This window comes from Passer domesticus, chromosome 10 (genome assembly GCF_036417665.1).
Source record: "Passer domesticus isolate bPasDom1 chromosome 10, bPasDom1.hap1, whole genome shotgun sequence".
NCBI lineage: Eukaryota > Metazoa > Chordata > Aves > Passeriformes > Passeridae > Passer > Passer domesticus.
In genome coordinates this window covers 30,335,897-30,357,161 of record NC_087483.1, presented here as the reverse complement: position 1 = coordinate 30,357,161, position 21,265 = coordinate 30,335,897, and the positions used below count along the sequence as shown (strand labels likewise).

General features: G+C 40.1%; 1 protein-coding gene across 1 annotated transcript in view; it reads left to right on the top strand.

Annotated features, from left to right (window-relative positions):
- Positions 1 to 21,265, top strand: part of CNTNAP5 (contactin associated protein family member 5) — a 273,862-nt gene that overhangs the window by 126,268 nt on the left and 126,329 nt on the right. The window contains exons 5-8 of the mRNA XM_064434947.1: positions 3,648 to 3,851; positions 5,790 to 5,974; positions 9,327 to 9,470; positions 19,595 to 19,859. Of these exons, the coding sequence (XP_064291017.1) occupies positions 3,648 to 3,851; positions 5,790 to 5,974; positions 9,327 to 9,470; positions 19,595 to 19,859 (798 nt within the window). The remainder of the gene's footprint in view (positions 1 to 3,647; positions 3,852 to 5,789; positions 5,975 to 9,326; positions 9,471 to 19,594; positions 19,860 to 21,265) is intronic.

Below are 21,265 nucleotides of genomic sequence, written 5' to 3'. Positions count from 1 at the left end.
AAAAAGAAAATTGCTGGCACAATTGCTTTTATAGGATAAGATTTATAGCCACACTGAAGATGCTGATCATATTCTATAACTGGTTAACAGCCCAAGGTGCATCAGCAGAATTGGGTGTATGTGCAGTTAACAGGCTGGGATACCACAGGAGAAACAATGATAGGGTGTGAGACAGGGTGTCTTCTGAGAGCAGAATCCTTCATTTGCAGGAATCAGGACTCTGAATTCTTATATTTTGCTGCCATTGCTTCGGGGAATATGATCTGATACTGTGCCTTTTTATTCAGAGATATTTTTACTGGATTATTTTTCTCTCTTTTTTTCTCTCTTTTTTTTTCCTTCTTTCTTTTCCCTCGCCTTCCTTCATCCTCTCCTTTGTCTTCCTATGAGAGAGAAAATTACTCATTGCAGGGTGTCTGATGGTCGTTGACCAGTCATGTTTGTAATCAAATGCACAAGGTAAATACCCAAGTGATTGCTTACCCAAATGAAGCAGAGATTTTTGATAGGGGTAAAGCTGCATGGCAGGACAAGCACCTCTGAAATAGTCATCCACACTCATCCCTTGGGTTGCATGTCTGAGAGGGAGGTGGGCATGGCTCTAGGGTCATTCAAGCCAGCAAGCTGAGATTGGCCAGGGGACACATCTGTTCAGACCAGGATTGTCCTCTTCCCTTCTGCCAGGAGGGAATTAAAGATTCTGTTCATTGGTGCAAACTCAAGACTAAAAGTTCCTGTCTCACATGGCAACTGTTCCTAGAGTTATTCTTGGTTTAGAATATCTTTGCTAAGTAAGTGTTCACTTTTCCCAAAGTTGCTAGGAGGAGGGACTTTCTTCTTGAGTATGGCTGTGTATCCTCTCTGCTGGCGGCAGCAGATTGCTGCACGAGTGAGCTCTGTGCTCTCATACTGCTGCCAGCCTGTCAACAGCCTTGTTGATGAGGACAGTGTAGAGAGGAGCCCAGAATGAGTAAAGTCTGTCTTCAGGGAGCATAAGAACACCAGCAGGCAGTGCAGGATGAAATCACATGTTGTGTTTCAGTCTGTTATTACTACAGATTTTCTGAGACTTGAAACATTTTGGATCCTCTCTCACTTGCTGGAAGAGGGTTATGGACATACATGGGCTAAACAAACACTAAGCAAACACCAAGCAGGTTTTCTAGAGTGGCTGTTTTTAACAGGAACCAACGATTTGTTGTCATGCAAGCTGCCACTAATGACTTTTGGCTGCCAGTGTTAGCATTTATTTGACATATTCTTGTTTCATTCAGGGCTATTTATTGGCCAATGTGCTCACAACTGATAATTAGTGGAGCAGAGCTTTTCAGAAACAAGTTTTCCTTTGTGATATACTCTGTAAATGTCAGTAGTAAAGCTCTTCAAAAAATCATGTTATGCTGTGGCTTAATGGAGAGTTAAGAACTGAAGTGTCAATTTAGACTGGCTGCAGTCTTGGGTCTTAGGAAAAAGATTGTAAAAGGGCCACTTTTTGAGCAGCATTGAATCAGTGCACCCTTGATCCTGCAGTACCTTTGGTTTTATGAGCTAGGAGAAAAATCAACTTTAATTGCAAAATGCTGTGGAAATCAAAGACTGTAAATTCTTTATAAGCTATTTCCTAATTGCTGCCTGTGTTGAAACGAAACCATTTTTGTAAGACACTTGTGATTTACTTTAACCAAATTGTAGTATTTAATGTAGTTAGGGGAAATTCACAAGAACTAAACTGCCAATTTAATTCCCTTTATAGAAACTGGCAGTCAAGGTGTCAATAGAGAGAAGTCAGCAATTCTGAAGAAGCCGTTTCATAACACCTAATTCAGAAGTTAAAAACAGATGGCAGGAATACTTTTATATTTGTGATAATTCCTAAACTAGCAACTGTCCCACAAATGAAGGGAAACAGCCTGTTATAATTCTGACATCACAGATAAGAAGCTGGTCTTAGTTTACTCAAGAGTGAATTTTCCCCAGGACTGAGTTTCTTTGTAGTTTTAGTCTCATAAAAAAAATCAGTTGCCTTCTGATTTGGAATGAAGTTGGCTATGGAGTTACAGAGTTTTGCATCAAATTGAAATGTTGTGCTCCCTGCAAGTTTGTAAGTGTGCCATCAAACTCCTGTACAAACTGTCATATTGACAGGCAGAAATTTTCATGGTAGTTTCCATGGTAACAAATCGTTAACAGCTGTTTTATTTTCTGAGCTTTTAATAGTTTTTAATTGCAAACCTCTTCAATTTTTTCACCAAAAAAAAGATAAAAAGGTTAAAACCCTGCCCCCCCCCCTCCAGCTCTTATTATTTTTGGTTTTTAAAAAGAAGCAGATGAAACTAGTGTTAATTTTTAAAAGAATAAAAGAGCTCCCAATGGAGTTTGGGTGCCTAAAATTACTGACTTGAACCACCATACAGTTGCTGGCTGAAAGTCTTGATCATATGAACCTCTCAGTTATTTTTCAGAAGAAAAGAGAAGACTGATAGCTTTGGTTTATCACTGAAATGTATGGCTTGCAAACAAAGAGAGTCTACATTCTTTCTTCTTGGGCACTAGGAGGGTGCTACTTCTCTTTGTGCATCTGCCTCAGTAGTTATGTAGTTTAGTAAACCTCTGTTCAAATTCTTCATTGTCTGGTATTCTTTATTTTTAATATTTTTCTTAACAACAGAAAATACCAATTGACAAAATTGATACTTTATACATAAATTGTGTCAAATTGCAGTTGGATAGAAATTGGAATTGAAGTAATGTATGTCAGTCAGATGTTTGTGTACAACATATTACTTTAAAGTATTTAAAGCTACCTGAAGTATTCCAGTTAGAGATACATTTAAAATTTTGTTTAAAAACATGTTTTGCTTAAAAAACTACTTTATAAAGCAGAGAGGGTACTTCAGGCCACTGCTGCCAAAGAAATATTAATTGCAAGTGAGGAACAGAAAGCTTGTTTCCTACCAGAATGATTGGGAATTTAGAGGCTGGCTGAAGGGGAAAATATGTTTCTAATAGGATTTTCAAAGGTGTATAATCAGTTTAGATGCCCAGTTCCCATGAAATCTCTTCAAAAGCTTTTTGAATTGATATTTGGCTATCCCTGCCAGCCTAGTCAATTTGCATGCAGAAACATGGCTGATAAATGCCCATCACAAGCAGGCAGCCAGCCCTTGGAGGCTGAGGGGACCCTTATCAGAATGCAGAGGTGGATGCAGGCATGGCTGACATGCAGGAACAGCTCAACAGACACTTGTGAAGCTACAAAAGTGGAGTGAGTACTGAAGTGTTCAAAGTAATGAATAACATCCTGAATGCATTTGAGATGAACAGCAAACGTGGCAAGGGATGTTCTGGAGATCTGAATGTGATGGAAGGCACCTGTTCTGTTCTCAAAAGTTAAATGAGAGAGAAGTGTTGTATGAGGAAGGCAAATGCAGAGGGGTTCTGGGTTTATCCTCGTGTTCCCATTCTCCAGCAGAGGGAGAGGATTGGAAATGGATGAAATGTGGTTGCCCAAATGACCTGTACATCCTGTGAATGTACACTCAGGATGATATCTGACTCCAAACTGTATTTGAAAAGATTCTGAAAAAAATACAATCCCTCTTCTGATGCTGCTCCTCCTTGCCATTTTGCCATTTTCTTTCTTCCAGAGTCAGATATTGCAGACTTTGATGGCAGAAGTTCACTTCTCTACAGGTTCAATCAGAAGCTTATGAGCACATTCAAAGATGTAGTTTCCCTGAAGTTCAAGAGCATGCAGGGGGATGGAGTCTTATTCCATGGAGAAGGACAGCGTGGAGACTACATAACCTTGGAACTGCAGAAGGGAAAGCTCTCCTTGCACCTCAACCTGGGTAAGGGTAATTAGGATTACTGGTTTGCATATAAATCTGTTATTTATACTGGACAGTATCTGAAGAGTTTTGCTGATATCAACAGAACATTCTGTGTGCTGATGTCATGCAGGACATGGTAGCTGAGCCAAGAAGAGACCTTGGCTTCTCTAACTAGTGCAGAGCAAGGCAGAACTAGAACTGCTCAATGGCTAGTTCTGATTCTTCACATAACTTTTTTTTTATGTGTGTGTGGGTTTTTTGTATTATTTTTAAGAACAGCATTCTCAGGAAGTGGTCTTTGGACTGCAGGAAAAGTTTATTTTTGGTTTGTGTCTAATTTTTTTCCATTCACTCAGTGATTCAGAGCTGAGCTGAGAATACATAATTTCAATGATAACATACTGGTCAAAACATTGTTCACACTGCTGTATGTTTCCTTCCTGAAAACTGTGAATATTCCTTCTTCAATATCTGTGAGGTTATCACTGTATGATCATATTGGATCAGAGCATCAGAGGAAATGCTGGCTTGATTTCTTTCTGTAGAAGATGCTTGTTTTTTCCCTGATGAATACACTGAAGCACTTTGATTATGGTAGGGACTACTGCAGTAGGAGTGCTCATACCCCCTCTCCCAGCCTTACTGCAAAATCTTCACTGGCTTCATCTCTGGGTATCCCATGATACTGGCCTCAGCAGTCTCTGCTGGCTCATGTTTCTCATACTGAGGGGTTTAAGTTGGGCATTTTTCCCCTTGTGCTTAATTATGTTTGTTTTAAAAATGAGTAACTATTTTCCACAGCTGTTGGATTTCATTTTTACATAAGCTCATTAATTGTTGAGTCCCCAAGTTGTGCTTTCTTTCTTTCCTTCTTTCTTTTTCAGCAAAGATTGGAAATGATAATGCATCACTTTCTGATTTGGGATTTGGATGTTACTTGGACCAAAAAACTACATCCTGAAGCTCTGAGTGGGGGAATCGACCCCACTGAATTGTTCTCTTACAACTTTTTAGTGCTAGGATAAGAATATACTACACTTAATTATATTATGTATCTTCTTCCAGAGGAGATACTGTTTTGAATGTGTATTCTGAGATGAGTTGGGTTTTTTCCTTCAGTTGTAGCCCCAAGTGTACAAAATTTTAGCCATTTTAGGTCCTCTTTTTTGCATTCATATATCATGGCATGGGTTTTGATGACTCCTCTTGAATGTGCTTGCATTTTGCCTGGCAGTTTTGGAGCATGTGTTCTCTCCATTCTGCGGGAATGTAAAAGAGGATACACACTCCCTTTCAGCGAGAGGCTCTGAAGTGTTGAGACATGTAGCCAGCTGGAAAACAGAAGAGAGCTTGAAATTACTGGGTTAAAATTACCAGCCTAAATATTTTTATGATTTCTGATCTCTACTTTTGGAGAGCTAGGCCAGGTTTAAGAATTTTTATGAGCTGAACAAAACACTCCTATTGCTTCACTGACTAGTGCCTTCCCCCCCCCCCCCCCCCCACACACTTTTTTTAAAACAGTTTATGCAGAAAGCACAGAGTTGACAGTGAAGTGTCAGGAGTGGTCTGTTGATGTGATTAGACAGAAGATTTTGGTGTTACCCAAAGGAAGCTCTTAAGCCACCAGGACCAAAAAGGCCTGGAAGAAGCAAGGATACAGACAAAGTAGTAATGCCTGCTGCACTCACACTCAATGTGTGAGTGCAGCATCTGTAACACTTCCTGGTTTATCACAAGGAGTTCACAGGGAAAAAATGTGTGTGGGCGGGGGATGTACACACATGTATGTGAATAAGGGACCCAAGGAATCTAAGTCAGTCTTCAAAAAGGATCTGTTTACAAGAGCTCTGACTTGCATCTTGGAGCTCTGCTTCATGCTTTCCTTGAGTCCCCATGCTCCAGACTGAGTCTGGAGGTAACTCTGGTGTCTTCTGCCTCTCTGTGCCACTCCAGGGGACTCCAACCTGCACTTCAGTAACAGCCACACGTCTGTCACCTTGGGCAGCCTCCTGGATGACCAGCACTGGCACTCAGTTCTCATAGAACGCTTCAACAAGCAAGTGAACTTCACAGTGGACAAGCACACCCAGCACTTCCGAACAAAAGGGGATTCAGATCACTTGGATATTGATTATGAGGTGTGTGAAGCCCTTTGGGTTATAACCTGTGAATTGAGGTATGAATTGCTATAAAATGGATATGATGGAAAGCAACCACCCTATGAGCTGTTTCTTTCCAGCAAATATCATTATTTAATATTCCTTTCTAGAGAGCTCCTTTCCTACTTTACCGGCATAAATTGTGTCAGCATAACTTCATATATGCCAGCATCAGAAAGTGCCAAATCTCTGGGCAAATAGGCATTGCATTATGTTTGTACTTCAAAGTATGACAGACTTTGAATAAATGAGAAGTCGTAGCCTGGGTTCTAGTCAAATGTTCAGGAAGCAGCTGTGTTATCCTCTCCACTATGATTTTAATGGCATCACTGTGCACCATCCCTGCACTGACTTGAGCATGACTGTGGGAATTCCAGCCTTGAGTTGTCGCTCTATCCAGACACCACTCGCTTGAATCACAGCTCTCCACATAGAGATGAAGAGATGAAAATTATTGTATTCCCACTAGGAGTGGAAGACCTCCAGTATGCAATGAAGTTTTAGCGAGGTGGGCATCTGTCTCTTCTCCCAGATAGAAAATGACAAGATTAGAGGAAATGGCCTCAAGTTGTGGCAGAGGAGGTTTAGATTGGATAGCAGGAAAATCTTCCTTACTGGAAGGGTTATCACACATTGAAATAGGCTCCCCTGGGAAGTGGTGGGGTCATCATCCCTGGGAGTGTTCCAAAGGTGTATGGAAGTGGTACCTGGGGATATAGTCTAGTCATGAACATGAGGGTGCTGGGTTGGACTCAATCTTAGAGGTTTTTTCAGGCTTAGTAATTCTGTGATTCTATGACTCTCACAACCACCAGCTTGATCCAATTTCCTTCACATCTGAGCATGTTGCAAAGTATGCTCAGGAGCCAGAGCAGCTCAACAGAAGAAACATCCTGCCTGCCCATAAACCCAAGCCTGGTGTGCTTCCCTGTGATGTGACCAAGGTGTGGCAGAGTGCAGCTTGAATCACCCCAGCAGTTCAGTGCTTATGGATGATGGTTGTTAAAAAAGTACCTGAAAGCCCTAACGATCATCATATCTGTATGCAAGGCAGCTCCTCGTCTGTTTGCCATCAACGCACACCCGTGTGCAAATTACCCCTGCTCGTTTTTATCCCCTTGTGCTTGTCTGTCAACTCTTCCTTGCCCACAAGGCTCAGGGTCGTGCTTGCACAGAGCCATCACCCTGTCTGGATGTGTTGAGCTGGCATGGTTCACTGCTTCAGAGACCACAAGTTCCCCCTTTGCACTTTGAATTCATTTCTCCGGAAAGGATCATTTCCCAACGCACCCAAGGGAAAAAAGCAGACGGCTCAGCAATGGCAGGTGCCTGCTCTCTCCTCTCGTCTTCCAGATGAAATTTCTTTCTTTGCATTTCACAAAGTAGGGTGGAGAGAGTGGTACCTGTCCTCTGGCACTGCTCTGCCAAATCATGAGCATATTTAGTAGGGACAGCACTTAGAACAATGGGATTCTGCAGCAGCTTTAGACTGAACTGTTAGGGGCCAAAACTGTAACTGCTTTTAAGATGGAGTTGAGAAAAGTCAAATAACTGAGTCATCAGCTTTTCTAATTTCAAATTAATAAAATTTCTTGCCTCTTGCTTGGTGCCAACTAGGGGAAACTCAGGCTCCAATCTAATTTGCAGAACATTTTTCCAGATGTTCCAAAATAGGGAAGATGGTAGAAAAGATCTCCAGGTGTTGTAAATCACCATCAGCACCAACCACTTGGGCACTCAGACCTTGTCCCCTGAGCTTAGTTTGAATTTCACAGTGTGTTTTTTCTCCATTTGCACTGAGAGAGTCTTTCAGTCAAACTTTGCAGCAATGCAGTCTACTGAAAGTTTATCTCAGCACACTTTAGGGATTAAAGGTCTTACTGAGGGTAATAAAATCATTACTTTCATAATTAAAATTATTACCAATCACAAAGGAAACTGTTTTCTTAATAATGCATTGGTGTAATTGATATTGATTTTTCTTCTGATTTTGAAACCCCAGTACAGAGTCCCTAAGCAGGAGACTTGAAGAATAGAACATGAAAGAAGGAAAGTCTGGCATTTTAGAAAGAACTAATGATTCTCACTGGAAAAAAAACAACACATTGCTACCCGATAAGCCCTCATGCCAATAACAAACCTGCAAGTGACGCAAAATAGCAGTCTGTTCACTCTTTATTTCTCTGAAGTGATCAATTAAAACAACTGAGGTGCAAGTTCATTAAGAACTTGTTTTTAAGTAAGTGTTTTCAAGGTTACCCAGAGATGTTTCACTTGCTTATGTATCCCAGCTTGTTAGGTGGAGTGGGAGGAAAAATAACCCTCAAATTGCCCTTTATTTTTTGTAATAATGAGCTGAAGTAAGGCTTTGGGAATTGTGACAGGGGAATAGGGCTGACCAGGTTCCAGGAGCTGTCAGCCTGTAAGCAGTGCCACACAGCAGTGCATGCTCTTGCTGCACTGGGTGCAGCAGGATTTTGCAGCGCGGGTCCTGATCAAGTGTGGCTGTAGGATCACCACCTGCATTATATCACTCACAGCTGCTGGCTGTGATGGGAAAAATGAGTAAAACTTTAGTGGTACCACCAGTAATGCTTTGCCAGAAAGGTCAGTAAAGTTAATTAGAAATGAGCTGTGACATTTGGAAAATGAAGGTAGGATTATCAGAATTTTTTGGGGTTGTGGGGTTTGATTTTCTTTCTTTTTACTCTCTCTCTATTCTTCAAAATCTAAACAAGCTGTATTTAGGCAGCTTAATTTTCTTAGGCTCTTTGTCCTCCCAAGACTTTCAGCCTTCCAGTTGAGAGAGGAGCTGTAACCTGCACAGTGTTAACATCTGCCAGTACTTAGGCAACAGCACAGCAGAAGTTTTGTGCAAATATGTAGCCTGCAGAATTTCTCCATCACAAAGCTCAGTCCCAAATGCCACATGTGACAGTTGTCACCATCTGGGCCAGTGGAGCTGTGGGTTGCACACTGTGGGGAGGTTTCCTTGTGTGTGGGTGTTCCTGGGAGGGGAGCTGGGGGCACTAGGTTGGTGTGCCAAGGCACTTCAGAGCTGCTCCCAAAGCAGTGAGCTCTCTGTTCCAGAAGCGTTTCTCCAGCAGCAGGAATGCAATGGGGGCTGTAATTTCCCCTGAGACGTGGTCAGGGCCTGCCTCATGCTCCCAGTGATGTTGTTGGTGGGAATTGGTTCTTAAATAATACCCCAAGTGGATGTATGGAGTGGGGCTCTGCTCTCCTGCTTTTGGGATGATAACATAATATAATGTAATATATACATACATATATATAATATTATAAATAATGCTGTTCTTATTCTTTCCAAAAGCTCAGTTTTGGAGGGATTCCTGTCCCAGGGAAGCCAGGAACCTTTCAGAGGAAAAATTTCCATGGGTGCATTGAGAACCTTTATTACAACGGAGTCAATATAATTGACCTGGCCAAAAGACGCAAACCTCAGATCTATACTGTGGTAAGAGGCAGTACCGTGTGCTTTCCTTCTTTCCTTCCATGCTTTTTGTGCTCTCTTGCTGCTGCTGGCTGCATTGAATGAGTAGAGTTCAGATTGGGAGAGCTGTGGGGATAATTAGCTTGTTAAAATGATATTGCTGAGGTTAACACCAGCCAGCACTGGCTCCTGTGGAGAGGGTTATTGAGAGACACATGTGGAAACCAATGCATTTCTCTGATTTTCCTGGTGCATTAGAATTTGCTTGGGGAAACATTTTAATTATTTTTTTCAAGATAAAAATGTGTATATTTAATGGCATGAAAGAAGTCATAGAGATTTTTCTTCCTGGTTAACTCAGATAAAATCTTACTTTCTGAACTATTCTCTGTCACTGTTGGGAAGTACAGCACTAGCAGAATTCTACTTTGATACTTCAGTTAATATTATAGAAGAGAAAAAGTACTCCTGTTATCACTGGAAATAGCCTCCTTTGTGCTGCTCCTTATATTCAATGTATTGGCAGTTCTGAGAACCATTGACTTTGCACTACTGTCTCTAAATGTGGAATGGTAAAGCAAGAGGAACTACAGTTTTATCCAGCTTGACAGCATAAACCACAAATATAACTGAACACATAATAATGGCCAAAATTACAGATATATTTAAATACATAAAAAAATAACAAACATTTTATTCTGTAAAATAACTCCCATGCAGCATTGAGAAGCTGTATATAATTCAACTCTGTTCAGATTTTGACACTGTGATTCAATAAATGCCTTTTGGCTAACACTGTGTCTTTGGAGAACATGGAGATGAAACTGCTTCTAGCTCCCATGGCATCTTCTGGTTTGTAGCAATGTGTATGAATACACTAAACAAAACTAAAATAAAGCAAGCCAGATGACCAAGGAAGTTCTTTCTGTGTTTTCCCTGCCTAGGGCAAGGCTCAGTAGGCAGGGAGCTGGAAAATGGAAAGGTGATGGGTGAGAAGTTCCTCACTGTGTTGTTGGCAGTCAAGACTGCCTCCAGGATACTCCCCTGGGATGGAGAGACTTTGCTTTAATAATCTGGAGTTTGATTGTTCTGACTGAGGACTCAAAGGCAGAAATTCTATGAACTGTGTTAAATTGCTCTTCCCCTCAGTTTATTTTCTAATGGGGGAACGAAGAGCTCTTGTCTGCTTCTTAGGTCATTAAACAGCTGGTTGTTTTGGTGGCTGGATAATGGGAAGGCCTTACTAAAGGGGAAGAGCAAAATTTTGCAATGCACTTTTTCTCAGAATGGCATTGTCTGGGTATAAGTGACTCCAAACAGTGAAACTCTGTTATCACGACACTTGGTTAGAAAATGCTGGATGAAAGGTCTAGGAATCCAGCTCCTCCTCTCAATTTAAGGTAGTAGGGATGTACCCTTCAATCTAGTTCACATAAGTGATGTTTTAAACACCATGGCTTTCAGAGGCAGGCTGCTTACTGCATTTTTCAAGGTTTATGAGCTGCTCTGTGCTGTGTCTGTAGCATTTGGGTATGCAAAGTGTGTGGAACGGTTGCCACGCTCAGAGTGCCTCATCATCTTAGATGAACACCCTTCTATTGGAAATGGGCCCTGTAAATCTGTTTTCCAACATTCTTTGCATCCCAGCTGTTTCTAGCAACTCTCAGGTACTTCGAGGTTATTCAGGCTGATCCTGTTTCCCTTTTCTACTCTTCCTGACTCATTAGCAATTAACTTCCTCAAATTAAAATAACTTGTTCTTGTTAAATCTAATGTTTTGCCTGCCAGAGTTACTCTGCACTAAATGCTTTTACTCAAAGTGCATTGAGGTTTTCAAGAAACAAGCTCTATCTGCTGGGAGCTGCAAGCTTCTCTACTTCATGTCTTTGTAGTCACAAAGGTTGTCTGAAGTGTAAATGCAATGAAAGGATCAGCACAAAAGAATGATTAAATGTAACAGGGACTTTGAAGTACTCCTTCCAAAAATATGTTGCATATTTACGTTCTCTCCCCACAAATTGGAGATCACCTGGGATGGTTCTGTGTTGTAAACCCCAAAATACCTTTGTCTCCTAGCAAAAGATAATCAATGACAAACTGGTTGGTTTGGGATTAGAAAGCCATTAATGCTTAGAGACATCAGTTTTTGCCTCCAAAGGCAGGCAGACTTCAACACTCAATCTCTGTGCAGTTGTGAATATTGCCACAGTCAGTGAGCCAAACTTGGGGGTTTTCATACATATCACCTTTTGTTTGGTTTTTTTTTTCACTTTTAACATCCTTCACACAAGCAGGAGAATGATACACCAGCTTCGGAGGTATAGATTTCCTCTTATGTTGTAGTTCCTCACTCGTGTAAATAATGGTTCCAAATCAGCTGCATTTAAAGTCAGAGGAAGACACTACAGGTTGTCAATAGCAGAGTGCTGTAGTATGTATTGTACTCTTGGGTGGTGGCTGTGATTATCATTCTGCCTGTTCTTTTCCGTGACTCATTTGCAGTTTTCAGACTTGCACTAAATCCCCTTGAGAAGGCATCTCAAGATAACAAGGCAGCCTGTCTCTTTGAACTGGAACTTGCCTTCAGAATTCCATTTTTGTATTGCCTGATACTTAACCTCCCTACATAGCACTGTCTGTTTGGACAGGCCATCTTTCTTCTCTCTGGGGTTTCTTCTGTCCCTGATGGCATGTTGTAGGCTTTGTGGGTTTTTGGGTTCTGGTTTTTTTTTTTTGTTTGTTTGTTTTTTTGTTTTTTTGTTTATTTGTTTTGGGGTGGTTTTTTTGTTTTGTTTTTGTTTTGGTTTTTTTTTTGGTTGGTTGGTTTGGCTTTTTGTTGTTTTTTTTTTTTTTGGGGGGGAGGCGGGTTTGTTGGATTAGGGTTTTTTTTGGAGGGGTGGGAGAAGGTTTGTTGTTTTGTGTGTTTGGGGTTTTTTGTTCATTTTGTTTTCCCTTTCCTTGATCATTGAATGTGGAACATGGAATCTTTTATGTGCTTTTCAAATGATTACTGCAAAAGGTTAGGAGAAGTCAAATTTCTGTAATTAACCACTGTCATGGTCCTAGGGTGGACTCTTGGGAAACCTCATGAAATACTTTAAAATAGTAATCTAAAGGTTTGCCCTATTTACAAAATGTCTTCTCAGCACAAGAGAAGTGCAGACTGCTCATTATGAGAAATTGCACAGCAGTTACACTTCTTGGGCAATTAAGTAGGGGCAAGAAAATATGCTAGCAAGAGCCACATTTATGAGAAGCAGAAGGGAAACTTTTCTTCACAGAAGGAAATTTGGTCTCTTGATATCTGGGACGGAGAAGTCTTTATTGAGGGATTTTGTGCTTGTTAAGAGTGTATGTAGATGCAGGAAGAGATAGGGCAAATTTTAGGAAGACAAATCCATTAAGAATTGCTAAATGCATCTGGTTGAAGGAGTAGATAAGATAAAAAAATAGCAGTAGCCTCCTGAAACTGTAGGATCCATTCCACCATGGCTGGGTGGAATCCAGCACCATTAATGCTAGATTCTGGTTGTCCCTTTAGAAGCTGCTCAAATGTGACCTGTGGCCAGGGTCTTGAGTTGTTTTTGTGCTTCACTGATTTGTGATGTCAAAATAGGAAGTTGTCTAGCTGATGAGAAGAAATTAGGAGACCATGAAAAGATGCTGTGTTTGGTCTTCTCAGTGTTCCACCCTACTTACTCAGTGAAATTGAGAAAAACACGATCTCCCTTTCTCTTCCATTACCTCTGGCTAATAGAAGTTGGAGTTGCATTTTTGTTTAGCAGAGCAAACCCTGCTTAGGCTCACAAGGAGTGCAGGGGACTGTAAGGCAGAAGTTGTCAGCTCTCAGATACGCTTGAATTTCTACACTGGCCTGCCATGTTGAATGTGAGAGTGACAGCTCGGCACAGCGAGGGATGTGGTGACATGTAAATGTATCACTGTAGTGCCTTGGGGAAATAACCAATTGCCAGCATCAAAGAGCAAAGAAAGATACCTAGTGACAGGAGAATGTAAACTAATAATTCATTCTCTTTATAGAGACTCCAAACATGCTATTTTATTAAGCTGATTTGAGATACCTTCATCCTGAGAAGAATTTACTTGTCTGTGAATGTCTCGTTCTACCAAAGTGCTCTGGCAAGTGTTGATCTATCTGTGAACATCAGGCTGGTGATTTGTGAAGGCCCCTCCTAGGGTTTGGAGAATCACAAGTTAGATTTTTTTTCCTATTTTTGGTGCTCCAATAAGACTATAGGAATCCTATATAAAAAATGTTGGAAGTTTTTAGTGACATTTTTCACAACTTCCTGTGGACCAAAATGAATTTCTAAAAAAAATAAATTTTATTAAATTATTTAATGGAAGTGTTGGGTTACACAATTAAAGAGAGGACTGGATTTGTTATTTTTTAGATAAGGCAGGTGAACTCAGATTCTAGAAATATTTGGTTCTTTTAAAAATAGGTTTTTATATTTTCTTCTATCTTTCTGTGTAGTTTCTGGATCTTCAGAGGAGTCTCCTTTGCATTCTACCTGCAGTGTGGAATTGCAAGGAAGTCTATATAAATAGCATTCATTCTGAGGTTCTGTTTTATTGTTGCTGAAGGCTATAACAGGATTATTTTGAAAGAAATTAAGTGTGTCACCTCAATTGAGGTCTTGAAATAAAGTCTATTTAAATAACATCTTTCCCATTGATTTCAGTTGGCTTTGTCCACAATTCTAAAGAGTTTCAGTGTGCAAATGTATAATCCAGCACATAGCTGCATTAATAAACTCTCCTTGATATAAAACTTTCTTTGTGTTAGGATTTTGATAGTTGTGATGACAACAAGTGAAGCAAGTCTTTTGGGAGAGAGAACATATTTTTTAATAGGACTGGATGACATGCATTAAAAAATGACATGTTTCTGAGCAAACAAGGCTATTTTGAGAGTCATCAGACTTCAGCAAATTACAGGTTAGAAACAATTGTTCAGGGTTTCATTTATTACATTATCTGGCCAGTCAAATTGAATGAATAGGGCAGTTAGTGCCTGCTGAGCAGAGGAGGATGTTTCAAGGTAGGAGGTGATAAGGCTGTTAGTCCCTGCAGGAGAGGGAGAGAGATGGCTAATTATTGTCATAGGAGTTAGCAGGGGATAAGAGAAAATGGGAGAAAATGTAATTTTCTGCAAAGCCAAGGCTTTAGTATATTTTTTAATGTCTTATTCCAATTGGTAAGGCCTTAGGAACTCTTTGGCACATGGCATAACAGAAGCTGAGCCCATCACAGTCAGGAGCCTGGATTGTGTGCAGTTCACACCAACCATTTAAGCTGGTGTTGTGCTATGATACACAGATAATTGGAATTTAAAAGAGGAAAATCTATTAAAGGAAACTAATACATTAAAAATGAGAAAAACTGATAGGAATTGCTCTCTATATACTTTTCTATTTTAAGGTAGATGTGGTTCTGTTTTCATAATAATAATAATGAAGAAAATCTCCTTGCTGCTGTGTTTTGTTCCAGGCAATAAAAACTAATAAGCTGTAGATCACTACCTTGAAGTGGAACAAAAATTGCACTTGGACTGTAATAATTTGCCAGTTTGATATAAGACATCTATCTTATTCACTTCTAGCAAGGTGAATTTGAAAGGCTGGCTTCATTCCTACTTGTTGCTTAAAGTGAATATTCCCCCTCAACAGGAGTTTGGGTGTGGGTGAGATCTTGGGAGGAGACGTAGCCAGGACAGCTGATCCAAACTGGCCAAAGGGATATTCCACACCAAATGAGTCTGCCCAGCCATAAAAGCCAAGATAAAAAGGAAGGGAAGAGGCATTAGTTATTGCAGAGCAACTTCTCCATATGCTGAAACCCTGCTTCCTAGGAAATAGCGGGGCATCATCTGCTCATGGAAAGTAAAGATTGTCTTTTGTTTTCCTTTGCTTCTGTGTGCAGCCTTTGCTTTTGCTTTATTGAACTGCCTTTCTCTTGACACAAGAAGGTTTTCTTCCTAGCATCCATACAAAGTCAATATACCACAGAGAGAAAATATTAAGTGGTCACTATTTTCTCTGTATGTGTGTTTCCTCCTGTGGTCTTTACCCTCCTTTTCTTGTCTCCAAAATATTTTTGTATTTGCTCTCCTCTTCTGTCAGCATCTCTTATCTATTGCACTATGTAGTGAAACAGTGATATACAGTTACTATGGGCATAAAAATGCTAAAATCTTTTGTTCTGCTTTTGACCAGTGACACAGCTTAGGAGTCTGAGATAAAGAACATCTGGAAAGGTCCAGCCAAGCATCTAATCCCTTTTTCTCTCATGGTCACAATGTTTCAGTTTTTTCTAAGTCTTCCCTATTTTTTGTTGAATGTTACTTTCTCTCCATTGGGAATATTATTTTAATGTAAACAATTTAAATCAGTGTGATCAAGAATTAATATTTTATTGGAATCCATGAGACGTGCAGTAAGTGGAGATAGGGCAGTTCTCTGTCACGAGATTGATTATCACAGGGCCATATTAGTTTCAATGTAACTTGGATCAGGAAAGCTTTCAGATTTCCATATTGAAACTTTTCTCAGAGAAGCAGAAACCCATCTCGGTACAGGAACTTCTGGTCCCCTGCTCTTGGGATGGACTGGATGCTCACTCAGTGGACCCGAGGAAACTGAAGGAACACTGTGCACCTTGGTGCCCTCGTATCCTCTTTGAAGGCATTTTGTAGCAGTATTTCAGAAGGCTGGAGCTGGTATCTCACTTTGATTTGCTTTTCATTTAGTGTTGAGCATGGTCTTGAGAAGTACTTGAAATATGTGGGTCTCTTGACATTTGTTCTCCTAGACAGAGTTAATTTAAAAACAGGGATTGAAGGAACCTCCCTCACTCTCAAAATCCAGTTTCTCAGAGTTGAATGCCAATTTTTCATCTTATCCTTTTAAAACTGCATCAAAGGTCACCTTTTTCTTCTGTTACTCTCCTTGTAAATTCATCTGCAAACTCAGTCCCTTCACAGCTAGAAGTAGTCCTCCAATTTCCAAGCTGGAGATATTCTTGCCAGTTTACCACATTTGTATCTCAGCCAGGCCTGGGACCTTAGTCCCTTTACCTGTCATATGAAATCATCCTTTCTAATCCTCTGCAGAAAGCAAGATACCCTTTTTATTGGACAGTATCCACAGAGTGATTAATGAGGAAATTTTAAGTGCCCATTTGATGCTCTAACCTGCAGGTAGAATGAGAGCTCAGAAATACTCATTTATTGTTCTTTCTTTTCAAGCTGTGATCTTGGCCTGGATCCTCTGGTAGGCTAAGTGCTGAGAATTGCAGTGCAGCTGTCAGTTTGAATAATTTCCCAAGTGCATATTATTTTTGATTAGTATTCTCTGAGAGCAATGGGGATGTATAAGGAACTTGTTACCAATTGCCCTGATTGTGGTGTTGTCTTCTCTTTTCATTGAACAGTACATAATACTACATGAAGAAAGGCCAGAAAAGACTGAAATGGTTCATTAAAGTTATACAGGTTTTATTGAAGTCCCACAGAAGTCACTGGAAAGTTTCCAGTCAGTTTTGGATGAAGTTTATGGCTCAGAGGATCTTCTATGTAATCCACTTTTATCCTCATCACTTAGCAACTGTGTTCTTCCATTCTCTTTTAATAGGAGAGGCTCTGGTTCTTCTTTAAAATGCTGTAACATGCTGCTGCCTGTTCATTCAACATCTCACTTGAACAAGAACCACCTCTAAAGCTGTACCCTGCCTGCAGAAATCTGGGCTGCTTCTACTCTTTTCCTAAGACAGCTGTCATGGCAGCCAGTGAAAAAATTGCAAGTATCTTCATTGCATTTTTAGGCTCAGAAGTTTTCTCTTGTAAGAACAATGAGAACTATTTTGTTAAGATTTCACTGCTTGTTAGAGGAGTCGTTAATCAGTCTGGAGATGGACTCGATGGAATTCTCAAATGCCACGTGATAGCTAAAGTTTCCAGCAGCTGGGTAGAGCTGAGCGTCTCCTTTATTTTCTCTAGGGATTAGACTGTTCTTATCCCATTTCCTAGCCAATGAGCTTTTACTTTTCAGTTAAATTGGGTTCAATTATAAAATCAAGTGTCTTCCAGAAATCTGGCATATACCCTGGAGAGTTACAGAACTGCTGCCAATTAATGCAAAATGCTCATGATTAGATGAAGGTTTAGAGGGAGCTGTTTACTTTTCTGACTTAGACCTGCTGGAATCATTTGGTTAAGAATAACACTCACAACAAATTTAACAATTTTTTTAAAGGGAACCTATCCCACTTCAGTGGACAAATGTTTTTCAAAGTAACAGTTCTGTATGACTTTTTTCAGGTTTTCATGTTAATGTCTCTAGGAAGGTAGACAGGTTGGTCAGTGTAAGGATGTCAGCAACTGTTGTTGGTGTGTATTAACTACATCATCTGTCTTTGCTCTGGAATGCTGCTTTAAGATGTTTCCCTCCTAAATTAATCAATTGAATTGATGTAAGTTCTTGGGGCATCAGTTGTTTTACTCAACTTTTCTTTTTTTACCTTTTATTTTTTTACAAATCATGGTTAGTTTTTAGTCCTGACTGCAATTACTTATGGCCCTTACATCATGGAGGTCTCAATTTTTGAATAAGAGTAACAAAAATACATCCTGAAAAGAACCCCACCAAAAGGCAGACACACCTCTTGTCTGTTTTACAAATGCACCTTTAATCCCATGTACACAAAATATTGCAGCACCGCCTTTGTGCATTTCCAGCTGTCTTCTTATGGTATGTGGAACAACACCTGCTCTGCTTCAGTTTAGACAATGGAGAGGCTAAAGTTGAAGTCAGACTTCGGAGCTTGAAATCTGTCCAGGTTAAGCCAGGGATGAGATGTGCAGCTGCTGTCCACGTGTCCCAGCATTTGCCTTGCAGTCAGCACTCTTTGCTGATCATGTCTCAGGACAGGACTTCTGGCCTGAATTTTGATTAAAAACTGAGGTAAAAATGTAACAATAGCAAAAAAATTTTGTGCCATCCCTTCATGCAGCAAGTCCCAGCAGGTAGTAGAAAATTTTTTAAGGTTGAGACCAAGTTTCCATCCTACTTCCCACCTGACTAATGTTTGGTGGAGTTCAGATAAGCTTTGGATTATATCTCAAACTTTTCTTTTTTTTCCTTTTATTTTGTAATATGATATACCCATGGATTTATTTTGCCAAATCTGGTTGGTAGCATTCTGAACTTGACAGGTACTATGCAGATAGCTCCATACAGATAAGTATCTATCAAGGATTGTTTCATCCAGTGATAACTTTGTCTATTTCTGGCACCTTATTTTCTGTTTAAAAAATAAAGACTGGAAAGACATTTGAGAGTGATAGGGAGCAGTTCCATCATCTGTCTGAGATTGCAGGCAGGAATTCCCCAAGCACTGTGCAACTTCCCGCACATCCATCAAGTGCTGCTCGTTATAATTATCCAGTTAAGAGTGAGGTTCAGGCTCTGATGAGAAGTGTTATTGTGGAGAAAGTCTTACACTCCGATGTTTTTATCAGATTACAGCTGGTATTTTACAAAGCAGCCATGTTCAAAGCAGCTGGCTGCAACAATCTTCTCCTGGAGTGGCTTTGAAAGACGTGGCTCCTTAAGTGCCTCCTGTCTTTGTGTATTGTTAAGTTTTTGCACCATGGCCTGTTTAACCTGGTGAGGTAATCTACAGTGGCTGAGCAAACTGATGGAGTAATTTCTTCCATCAGCTACAGTGATACAAGCTGGTGCAGATTCTGCAGACTGCTTTGAGTAAATGTTCTTCTCTTCTGGGCAAATTACAAATTGATTTAAGGGCTGCGTCACTGAGATAATCAACTAAGGTGTGGCATTGATAAGGACATTTTGTTACATTTAGGTCCTGCTAAAAAGTAAGGTTTTGATTTTTGATCCTCAGCATTTGGGATAAAAGCAAAATTTTGAAGTTATATATGTTTTCCCAACATGGACAGATACATTTCCTATTTATTTCCAAAGATATGTGTCTGAATAAAAATACCTGTTTCAGCCTTGAGGGCAATTAGAAATCCGATGAGCTTATTTAACTGAAGATATTTTGGGATGACTGAAAAAACATCATGCTGATTATGTTTGATTTTTTTTATTTTTTTGCAGGGGAATGTGACCTTTTCTTGCTCAGAACCACAAATTGTTCCTATCACCTTTGTGAGCTCCAGTCGAAGTTACTTGCTGCTGCCTGGCACTGCTCAAATTGATGGTTTGTCAGTCAGCTTCCAGTTCCGAACATGGAATAAAGATGGCTTACTTCTGTTCACTGAGCTCTCTGAAAACTCAGGACATCTCTTGGTTTACCTCCATGGTGGGAGATTGATGCTACTTATTCAAAAGGAGACTGAGAACCCAGTGGAAATCTCTGAAGGTGTTTATTTTTTGTTTACTTTCACTTGTCTCCTCCTAAAACACAAGGGTTCAGCTCCATGGGATGAAAGGATCAAGCAATAAGGAAACACCCAATCTTCCTTTCTTTTCTAAATCTTCTCTTGCTTTCCAGTGGTAAAGCTGCTCTGTACAGCTTGATCTAAGCTTGGAAAATTGGCATCCTGAAATCTCCAGACTCAATCTCACTGACAGTTAGCTGAGCACCTATGTTCTTAAGCAGTCACACTCAATTTTCTTCAGTCAGGTCGCATGAAGACCTTTCTGTTCCCATCTCCAGACTGTGCTGAAATCAGCTGGGAGCCAGCTCAGCCACAGCATCTTTCCCCAGCAGAAGTTAAGAGCGGCTCAGAGCTGATTTTCTTTCTCTGACTGCAGCTTTGGACTCCCCCTTTATGCTACACTCAAAGGACTGGCTGACCATGGGCTTCCCCTCCTTACACTCCCTGTTAGGCTTTCTTAGCCACTTTGCAAGTTGTTTTGTGTAATGAAGCTGGTGGGATGCAAGAGGGTAAAATAGGGCTCCCTGATTTAAAATGTGGGGGAATAATAATAATAATAATGATGATGATAATAACAACAATAATATTGTATTTTCTAAAACATTAGATGTTTAAAAACATGTAATATTAATATATTCCCTGTACAGACTAAAAGGGGGCAGATGTATCTATTAAAAGAAGCAGAGATAAAAAACTGACAGAGTTGTCAAAGCAGAGCTGTTCTGTATGCATGTTTCATTCCCCTTTATGATTGAAAATGAAGCAGCCCTGCATCTATCCTTACTCATGTAGATTGCTACAGCCATAACTTGCTGCAATTGAACACTGAAAACTGAGATTCCAGCCTTTATTGCAGTCCTAATGAAATTGTTGACAAAGCTGAGACAATGTCAATATTAGGTTGGGTGCGTTTGTTTTTATGTAGTTCTGAAATAATGAACCTGAGTCCAGCCTATCCAAACATACTAAACTGCGTACTTGTACATGGGAAATATGCAGAAGGTGCTTGTGCCATGTTCTGCAGATGTCAGGTACTCACGATAAACTCATGCTTGTTCAAGAATGGACCTGGTTTTCCCCCAAATGGGATCTATTTCCTCTTGTAATTGTTTCAAACCTCAACAACATATTCCACTTCAAACTGCACTTCAAGTTGAAAATCCATTTTTTGCTGGAAAACCAGCCTCTAATTCTGTGGTAATTGTGCATGTGTTAACAGCCATTACTGAGCAAATTTCATTTGGAAATTCATGATGAAATGGCATTATACACACCTAACACCCACTTTCTTTTAAATTTTGTTTTGAACGGTTCTCACACCTCTTTGTGTTCCTAAGTGCTTATTTGTTTTCTCTGAAAGCAACATTAAGAAAAATATTCTGGTAGG